Raw genomic sequence first — 10438 nt, 5'->3', positions numbered from 1 at the left:
ACGGTGGCAGATTCCTGGCGCTTATTTCAGCAGGCGTCGGCCCCGCTCCCTCGGCTTCAGCGGAATCCTACTCCAGAGTAGACCCATTGGAATGAATGCCCTTGTAATATCGAGGGGTCTGGCCCACGCTCCGCTTTCTGAAGCAGAGTATTCCAAACGTGGGTCTCCAGCGTGGTTTTTTTGGGACTACAATTCCCATCCTGGTCCTGCTAGCTAAGAATGATGGGAGTTGTAGTCCAAAAACAACGGGAGACCAAAGTTTGGGAAGCCTTGAAGGATATTGAACACACCTTTGAAGCGCGTGACTTCCCCCAGAGAACCCTGGGAACTGAAATTTGTTAAAGGTAAAGGGACCCCTGACCATTAGGTCCAGTCGTGACCGACTCTGGGGTTGCGGCGCTCATCTCGCTTTATTGGCAGAGGGAGCCGGCGTACAGCTTCTGCAAATTGGCAGCTTTGTGAAGGGGGAAAACTACAGCTCCCATGAGCCTTTGAGGGAATTCAGGTGCCTCCACTGAGTACTGTATTGGATTTGTGTGTGTGTGTGTTTTAGCTGTGGACACCTGAAGTTCTGTGTCCAATTCTGGGCGCCACAATTTAAGATGGGATGCGGGTGGCGCTGTGGGTTAAACCACAGAGCCTAGGGCTTGCCGATCAGAAGGTCAGCAGTTCGAATCCCCACGATGGGGTGAGCTCCCGTTGCTCGGTCCCTGCTCCTGCCCACTTAGCAGTTCGAAAACACGTCAAACTGCAAGTAAATAGGTAGCGCTGTGGTGGGAAGGTAAACAGCATTTCCGTGCACTGCTCTGGTTCGCCAGAAGCGGCTTAGTCCTGCTGGCCACATGACCCGGAAACTGTACGCCGGCTCCCTCGGCCAGTAAAGCGAGATGAGCGCCGCAACCCCAGAGTCGGCCACGACTGGACCTAATGGTCAGGGGTCCCTTTACTTTTACCTTTACAATTTAAGAAGGATGTTGACACGCTGGAAGGTGGGCAGAGGAGGGAGACAGAGATGATCAAGCGTCTGGAAACCGAGCCTGATGAGGAACGGTCGAAGGAGCTGGGGACGTTTAGCCTGGGAAAGAGGAGACTGAAAGGAGATAGGAGAGCCATTTTCCAATATCTGAAGGGCTATCACATGGAAGAGGGAGCAAGCTTGTTTTCTCCTGTTCCGGAAGGGTAGGACTTGAACCCGTGGCTTCAAGTCACGAGAAAGGAGATTCCGACTCAACAGCAGGGAAATCTTCCTGAGCTCTTGTACTGTGGAACGGGTCTCCTTTGGGAGGTGATGGACCGCCTCTCCTGGTATGTCCCACGGAGGACCTTATGGTCTTCAAACAAAAACATCTTGAAGGTCCCAGGCCACAGGGAGGTTAGGCTGGCCTCAACCAGAGCCAGGGCTTTTTCGGCTGTGGCACCAATCTGGTGGAACGCTCTGTCACAAGAGACTAGGGCCCTGCGGGACTTGACATCTTTCCGCAGGGCTTGCAAGACAGAGCTGTTCCACCAAGCCTTTGGCCAGGGCACAGCCTGACCCCCTCCTTTGGCAATCCTCACAGAACTCTAGCCCAATGGTTGCCATCAATTTGATTTGAAGTAATTTTTTAATGAAATGATTTTAGAATGTTGCATTATTTTATTGTTGTTAGCCGGCCTGAGCCCGGCTTCAGCTGGGGAGGGCGGGATAGAAATAAAAATTTATTATTATTATTATTATTATTATTATTATTATTATTCAATTGAGGCTTTTAAGCAGAGGTTGGACGGCAAATTGTCTCGTGTGCTTTAGCTGAGATTCCTGCATTGATGCGGGTTGGACTAGATGAGTCCTGGGTGTCCCTTTGAACTCTACAGTTCTATGAACCTGCTGTTCCAAATCTGGGACGCTTCTTGTTCTGTTTCAGTGTGATCTGCCCCTCCCACACACCACTTCAGACACGAGGGAAACAGGGAACCCTTTGTGTTCGTTTTTAGGGCACCGGATTTTGAAGCAGGTTGCATTAGACAGCTGATCATATATCTTAAGATGCCCTAATTGATGGTCTCGCAGGCCATCAGCACATGCAACAAATCACCTGATGCAATCCTGCCGGACTGTATTATTTAAGGATACAACTGGGGGACAGGAATGCCCTTTATCAGCCTGGTGTGCAGGATGAGACCCTCCCTGCCCGCAGACTGCCTCGCCAGAGTGGTGCATGCTCTGCTTATGTCCTGCTTGGACTACTGCAATGCGCACTGGTTTTAAATCAGAACCAGTGAAGGCGGTGGAGGTCTGGTGTGAGTGTCTGGAGGTGGTTGGAGGATGGATGGCGGCTAACAGATTGACAAAACAGAAGGACTGTTTTTGGGGGACAGGAGGCGGGCGGGTGTGGGGGACTCCCTGGTCCTGAATGGGGCAACTGTGCCCCCGAATCACCAGGTGCGCAGCCTGGGAGTCATTTTGGACTCACTGCTGTCCATGGAGGTGCAGGTCAATTCTGTGTCCAGGGCAGCTCCATCTGGTACTCAGGATGAGACCCTCCCTGCCTGCAGACTGTCTGGCCAGAGTGGTGCATGCTCTGGTTATCTCCTGCTTGGACTACTGCCATGCGCTATCCGTGGGGCTGCCTTTGAAGGTGACCCGGAAACTACAACTACTCCAGAATGCGGCAGCTAGACTGGGGACTGGGAGCGGCCGCCGAGACCACATAACACCAGTCTTGAAAGACCTACACTGGCTCCCAGTACATTTCTGAGCACAATTCAAAGTGTTGGTGCTGACCTTGAAAGCCCTAAACGGCCTCGGTCCAGTATCCCTGAAGGAGCGTCTCCACCTCCATCATTCTGCCCAGACACTGAGGTCCAGCGCCGAGGGCCTTCTGGCGGTTCCCTCACTGCGAGAAGTGAGGTTACAGGGAACCAGGCAGAGGGCCTTCTCGGTGGTGGCGCCCGCCCTGTGGAACGCCCTCCCACCAGATGTCAAAGAGAACAACAACTACCAAACTTTTAGAAGACATCTGAAGGCAGCCCTATTTAGGGAACCTTTTAAGGTTTAATAGGTTATTGTATTTTAGTGTTTTGTTGGAAGCCGCCCAGAGTGGCTGGGGAAACCCAGCCAGATGGGCGGGGTATAAATAAATAATAATAATAATAATTATTATTATTATTATTATTAGACAATCCCCTCCATTTCAAATGCACCAACAACGCTAGGATAGAGAACTCCTCTGCCCCTCCCCACAGCACCACAATATGAAAGCATGGATAGATTCTATGTTTATAGTCCTCATGACGTCCGCATCTCTTGAAGTAGAAATCACATGTGCCGATTCTGCCTAAAATCCTTGCTTTATATTTTTCTTCCTTCCCCTCTTCTGTGCCCCAAGGCAGGAAACAGACAGCATCTAATTAGTCGGGTTATTTTTAATTGAAAAGCACAGTGTTCATCTTTGCAAAAGAGGCCGGTCCGTTTCACAGATTAACAGATTTCTAAAAGCCACCCTCCACCCCAAATCACGACTCCTCTTGAATTGGATGAGGCAGGAAAGGCGAATTGGATCACCCCAAAAAACAGCTTTTGCTTGCGAGAGCAGTGTTTTCTGTCAGAAAATGTTAGCGGGAAGGGAATAGGGTTGCAATGAGAGATGCCCTCAAAGTAGGGATGTGGTCTTCCCGTTGCGGACTGCGGCGGCCGTAATCGCTGACCGCAGGCCAGGGGAGTGGAAGCGGAACAACGTTCTGCCTGGATACAGATTCTGCTCCCAATTCCTGCTCTAAGAAGAGGCAATCCTCCGTTATCAGGAGGGAATTCCTCTTCTAAAAAGAGGCATGCCTCAAATAATATCTAGAGGGATGTCTCTGGTTATAAGAAGAATCATTCCCCGCTCGCGTGAAGCAATGTCTCTCCTAAATAGCAACTTCCCCAAGGATAACCAGAGGAATCCCTCTTCTGAGTACAGCGGTACCTTGGTTCTCAAATGCCTTGGTCCTCAAACTACTTGGAACCCGAACGCTGCAAACCCGGAAGAAAGTGTTCCGCTTTGCGAACATTTTTCGGAAGCTGAACGTGCTCCGTTTTGAGAGTTACGCTTCCATTTTGAGCGTTACACGGAGGTCTGTCTGTTTTTGCTATTTACCGTATTTTTCGCTCTATAAGACGCACCTAGTTTTTGGAGGAGGAAAACAAGAAAATAAATATTCTGAATCTCAGAAGCCAGAACAGCAAGAGGGATCGCTGCGCAGTGAAAGCAGCAATCCCTCTTGCTGTTCTGGCTTCTGGGATAGCTGCGCAGCCTGCATTCGCTCCATAAGACGCACACACATTTCCTCTTACTTTTTAGGAGGGGAAAAGTGAGTCTTATAGAGCAAAAAATACGGTATTTTGCGTTTTTTTTCGCGGCTCTTTTTTCGTTTTGTTTTCGCGACTGTGCGGAACCCGGTTCAGCTACTGATGGATTGATGGCACGGCCGCAGCACATTGTTTATCGCTTTCATTTTATGGATTGGCCGTCTCGTCAGATAGCAAAATCCATGTCAAATTGCTGTTTTTAAAAGCTTGGGACGGATTAATCCGTTTTGCATTCCCTTCTACGGGAAAGCAGCGCGCCTTGAGTTTGGTTTTGGAACGGACCTCCGGGACGGATGAAGTTTGAGAACCAAGGGACCGCTGTAGAGGCATTCCCACATCTCTCACACAAAACAGGGAAATGCTTCTTTTTAAAGATCAGGGTTCGGGAGACAGCGCAGGATAAATGCTTCTAGGGACACTTCTGAAGGTTTTCCTTGGAGTCATTTCAAAGGGCTGCTCTGCGTTCGAATCGGCGCTCATCCCAGCAGTTTCTGCTTCCGTTCGCACCCTCTTGGCTGGTATTGTCAGACCATCTCCTTGGGACCACCACCCACCCTCGCCATGAGGCGTTCACAAAGTAAAGGAAGGATTGAACTCTGATTAATAAGAATATACACAGAGGCTTCAACCAGCAAGACTCTGGGAAGGGTGCGTAGAATAGTCTCTCTCTGTGTCTCTATCCAGCCCCTGGCCCAGGTCGTTTTATTAACAAAAGAACTTTTTACAAAGTGTTCGTAAGAACCAATCAGATTTCTTCTGAGCATTTCAACAAACCCAAGTGGGGACAAGTTAAACCACCAAAACTAATTAACAGAACTACAAAGGAGTGCATTTGGCAACCCTGGAGGTGATAAACAAGCAATATACATGTTAAGGAGGGTGGCCAGGGGGACAGCAATCATTATCACCTAAGATTATCACCTAAGATTAACATCCTAAGATTAGCATATCAGAAGGCTACTTCAAAGAAGCTTGCCCACTATCTTTATGACCCAGGAGCCTGCCTGGCGAAACAACTGGGCTGTGTAGGTGGACTTGTCAAGAGAGAGAAATGGGCAGTAGAAAAAAATGGCCAGAGATGCAGAGGGGTTGTGGGATTTGATCAGAAATTATTGTCAATGTATCAAACCCAGTTAACACAATGCATTCATCGTGGACACAATGGCTTGATGCACATTTTATAATTCCTCATAGTAATCCCACCTGACCCCACACTCTGGATATTTGCACTCCTACATCACCAGAACAGACCCTTGGCACAGTCTTGGATATAATCACGTCCAGATTTCTGTGGCTGCATTTGGGGGGATGAATGAACTGAAATCTCCTTATCCCTAGAGGCAGAGGTGGTCAAGACTCGGAGAGGTTCTCGGTTGTTGGAGCTGGGCCGAACGGGGAGATTTGGCACCATGCGGCCAGTCACATCGGCTCCCGGCTGCCGTCCTTGTCCTTCACCCCCCCCAAGCCGGACTTTACATGCTGGTCACCTTGTCGCTATCTAGCTCCTTTTCGTGAGAGCTCCCCTCTTCGGGATCCATGGCGATGTTGTCGTAAATATTGCCAGGGCTGGAAGAAGAAGAAGAAGAAGAAGAAGAAGAAGAAGAAGAAGAAGAAGAAGAAGAGTTTGGATTTGATATCCCGCTTTATCACTACCCGAAGTAGTCTCAGCGGGTGGCGCTGTGGGTTAAACCACAGGGCCTAGGTGTTGCCGATCAGAAGGTTGGCAGTTTACCTTCCCACCGGAGCAGTACCTATTGATTTACTTGCACTTTGTGCTTTCGAACTGCTAGGCTGGCAGGAGCAGGGACCGAGCAACGGGAGCTCACCCCATCGCAGGGATTCGAACCGCCAACCTTCTGATTGGCAAGTCCTAGGCCCTGTGGTTTAACCCACAGCACCACCCGCGTCCCAAAATGAGAGTATCTACCCCTAAACATTTTTTTAAAGAAAAAAGCACTGTTTTTATATATGTTGGAAGTCTCCCAGAGTGCTGGGGAAACCGAGTCGGATGGACGAGGTATAAATAGAAAAAACACCTTTCTTTATTGTACCTTATTTTTTAGAATCTATGATTTTGCTGTTTTAATGCTTTAAATGTTTAGGGAAGACAATCTTATTCGGCTACGAGTGATCGCCAAAGAAGAAGAAGAATGCTTTAAATAAAAGTGGTTTTTTTGTTTTAAAGAAGCGAACTTGCACCAGGAGATCAGAAAATTGCTGTGTCAGACAAATCAGAACGCCCATCGCATCTGCGGCCAAAAGAATTAAAACGGAACGAAATAGACACACAGACACACAAACGCACACCATCACAAAAGCCACAATATTTACCGAAGTTCGGTCCTCATCGACTTCCCTTTGCCATCCCTGCAAAGAGAGCAAGGTCGTCAGTGGAGAAAGGGGAGCAGAGGGGGTTGGACTAGATGGCTTCTTGGGGTCCCATTCCAATTCTACAATTCTGTGATTCTAACCACCAGCCAGACTTGATGGGCCGGATCCAGCAGGGCTCTTGCTATGTCCTCAACACCCTCGCAAGACCTCCAGGCGAAATTGTGAGGCCGCCGCTTGTGTGTCGAAGCGATGATTCTTCAACATCAACTTCGTTGGAATGGTTGTGTTGTGCGGATGCCTGACTATCGTCTTCCAAAGCGACTCCTCTATTCCAAACTTAAAAATGGAAAGCGTAATGCTGGTGGTCAACAAAGAGGTTTAAAGACTCTCTCAAGGCAAATCTTAAAAAATGTAGTATGAACACCGACAACTGGGAAACACTGGCCTGCGAGCGCTCCAGTTGGAGAACAGCCTTGACCAAAGGTGTCGTGGGCTTTGGAGACACTCGAACTCAGGACAAAAGGGAGAAACATGCTAAGAGGAAGGCAGGATTGGCAAACCCTCACCGGGATCAACTCACACCCAGAAACCAATGTCCCCACTGTGGAAGGACGTGGGGATCCAGAACTGGCCTCCACAGTCACTTACGGACTCATTGTTAAAACTGTATTTATCGAAGACAATCTTACTCGGCTACGAGGGATCGCAGAAGAAGAAGAAGAGGAGGAGGAAGAGGAAGAAGAGGAGGAGGAAGAAAGAGGAGAAGAAGAAGAAGAGGAAGAAGAGGGGGAGGAAGAAAAAGAAGAAGAGGAAGAAGAAGAAGAAGAGGAGGAGGAGGAGGAGGAGGAAGAAGAGGAATAATAATAAGAAGGAGGAAGAAAGAGAAGAAGAGGAAGAAGAAGAAGAAGAGGAGGAGGAAGAAAAAGAAGAAGAGGAAGAAGAAGAAGAAGGAAGAAGAGGAAGAAGGAATAAGAGGAGGAGGAGGAAGAGGAGGAGGAGGAGGAGGAAGACATAGTTGTGGCTTGGGGGAGAGAAACAGCTTGCGGTTCAAGAAGGAAACTTTCAAAAAGCGAGAGAGAGAGACCTACTTTTCCTTGGAGAAGAAGAAGCGATTGATGAGCGAGGCCACGAATATCACGCCTAGGAAACCGAGGACGGCGGCAAGGCCCACCAGCCAGGGCTGCAGACCGCTGGAGCCGTTTGTGGTCCCCGTCACGGCGCCTAAACAGATTAAGGTTAGGTCCTTTTGGGTCAAGCGGAAAAACTGTAGGCATTGCTACACCCCCCCCATCGCTACCGGTTTGTGTTTCAAAGAGGAGTCCAAAAATAAGGAGGCGCCTATCTATTTACGCCTCAAGTCTCATGTGCCAGGGCGCATAATTATTATTATCAGTGCTTTTTTTTCTGGGGGTACGCAGGGGTATCCCTTAACATGTTGTGAATCTTTGTACTTTTGCCCATTTACTATCTTTATTTTCCCCGACCTGAACTATGAAATGGTGGTTTTCTCGGGTCAAAATGAGAATACCTCCTAATCGTCTTTTTTAAGAAAAAAAAGCCACTGGTTATTATTATTATTTATTATTTAGTGGATTTATATACCGCCCTATACCTGGGGTGTGTGTGTGTGTGTGTGTGTGTGTGTCAGGGCGGTTCACAGAATCATCTCAAGACATAAAACCACAAAATACCGTATTTTTCGCTCTATAAGGCTCACCTTTTCCCTCCTAAAAAGTAAGGGGAAATGTGTGTGCGTCTTACGGAGCGAATGCAGGCTGCGCAGCTATCCCAGAAGCCAGAACAGCAAGAGGGATTGCTGCTTTCGCTGCGCAGCAATCCCTCTTGCTGTTCTGGGTTCTGAGATTCAGAATATTTTTTTTCTTGTTCTCCTCCTCCAAAAACTAGGTGCATCTTGTGGTCTGGTGCGTCTTATAGAGCGAAAAATACCTAATAAAAATTAAATCAAGAAATCAGTAGCTCCCCCGGACACACACAAAAAGTACTTTTAAAAAATGCATAGGATGTCCATCGGATCAAACAAAGGCCTGGTTAAAAAGGAACGTTTTTGCCTGGCGCCTAAAGGTGTATAATGAAGGCAAACTTCCCTGGGGAGAGCATTCCCACAAACAGGGAGCCACTGCACAGAAGGCCCCGTTCTCGTGTTGCCACCCTCCGCACCTCTCGAGGAGGAGGCTCACGAACGTGGGCCTCAAGATGATCTCAGGGTCCGTGTAGGTTCATATGGTGCGTCCAACATTCGCCAGGAGCCGTAAAATGAAGGTGCTTAGGGGCCACCACAGAGAAGGCCTTCACCCCGACACCAGCCCCCTGACAACGCCTCAAGGCTCTACTACTGGAGGACTCGCCTATATACCTGCTCCTCTCATTTCATCCTCCCGACTGGCCCGCACGGTCACACCCGGGGAACCCAATGCTCTAACCGCTAGGCCACGCTGCCTCTACGAATTAGGAGGTGCAGATCTGCTTGGCAAGATTCTGAACAAGTTCCGCCACCTGTATCAGAACCGGGGAGTCTGTGGCACACTCCTACCTTGGCCATGGGCGCAGGGGGCGAAGAAAATTCCCAGGAGCAGAGGCAGACATGAGAACGACTCCATCGCGTTGCTTCGATATGCGCTGTTCGGCGAGGCAGGTCTGTCCTTCCTGGTTTCTGTATTCATGTGTGTGAGAGAGCAGATATCTACTTTCCTTGAAAGCTTAACTCTGGACTCTGAATCAAAGTGCATTTGATAATGGCAGTTCCGTCGGGCAGCTCTGCCTTCACGTGAGATGCCCGTGGAAGAAGGGTTTGGCCAGGGCAAGGAACAAGCTGCTCTGCTTTCGCATGCAGGTGGACCCGAAACAGACCCCGGCTGCTTCTGTGGCTGTCTCATCCTCTCCAACGTTTCTCCCCTGAAAATAGGGACGGTCCTATTCCATCCCCTCCAACGCGGGTGGCGCTGTGGGTAAAACCTCAGCGCCTAGGACTTGCCGATCGCATGGTCAGCGGTTCGAAACACCGCGGTGGGGTGCGCTCCCGTCGTTCGGTCCCAGCGCCTGCCAACCTAGCAGTTCGAAAGCACCCCCGGGTGCAAGTAGATAAATAGGGACTGCTCTGGCGGGAAGGTAAATGGCGTTCCATGTGCTGCGCTGGCTCGCCAGATGCAGCTTGTCACGCTGGCCACGTGACCCGGAAGTGTCTGCGGACAGCACTGGCTCCCAGCCTATAGAGTGAGATGAGAGCACAACCCTAGAGTCTGGCAAGACTGGCCCGTACGGGCAGGGGTACCTTTACCTTTATTCCATCCCCTCCAACGTTTCTCCCCTGAAAATAGGGACGTCCTATTCCATCCTCTCCAACATTTCTCTCGTGAAAAGAGGGACGTCCTATTCCATCCCCTCCAACGTTTCTCCCTTGAAAATAGGGATGTCCTATTCCGTCCCCTCCAACGTTTCTCCCTTGAAAATAGAGACATCCTAAGGAAATGATAGCTCTGGGGTCGGGGTCAGGGAGGGTGCTGGGACCTTAGTGGGTCCAGGAAACCCCCGGAAACGGATACGAGTTTATTTTTCTGGAGGTTGGCTCTTGCAGAAAACGCAGTCGGCAAGTCCCCCTCCTCTTCTCCCCTCCGTCTTTGCTTCACTCGGCTCACGCTCTCTCATTTTTCACTCTGCACATGCTCAGAGATGCCAAGGCAAAGGAGGAATGGCAGGTAGAAGATTCGGGGCGGGTGGGTCGGTATGCACCCTAAAAGGTAAAGGGACCCCTGACCATTA

General features: G+C 49.5%; 1 protein-coding gene across 1 annotated transcript; it reads right to left on the bottom strand.

The window, feature by feature from the left end:
• Positions 1–5494: 5494 nt before the first annotated feature.
• Positions 5495–9546, bottom strand: SMIM24 (small integral membrane protein 24). Its single transcript, XM_083421973.1, has 4 exons — positions 9213–9546; positions 7750–7882; positions 6662–6697; positions 5495–5896 (listed from the first exon to the last, which is right to left on the bottom strand). The coding sequence occupies exons 1-4, from the start codon at positions 9406–9408 to the stop codon at positions 5803–5805; spliced, it is 459 nt and encodes a 152-aa protein (XP_083278099.1). The 5' UTR covers positions 9409–9546; the 3' UTR covers positions 5495–5802.
• Positions 9547–10438: the final 892 nt, after the last annotated feature.

This window comes from Podarcis tiliguerta (assembly GCF_965153285.1).
Source record: "Podarcis tiliguerta genome assembly, chromosome: 18".
In the NCBI taxonomy this organism is placed as follows: Eukaryota; Metazoa; Chordata; class Lepidosauria; order Squamata; family Lacertidae; genus Podarcis; species Podarcis tiliguerta.
The sequence above is the reverse complement of the archived record's forward strand: the minus strand, read 5'-3'. Positions and strand labels throughout refer to the sequence as shown.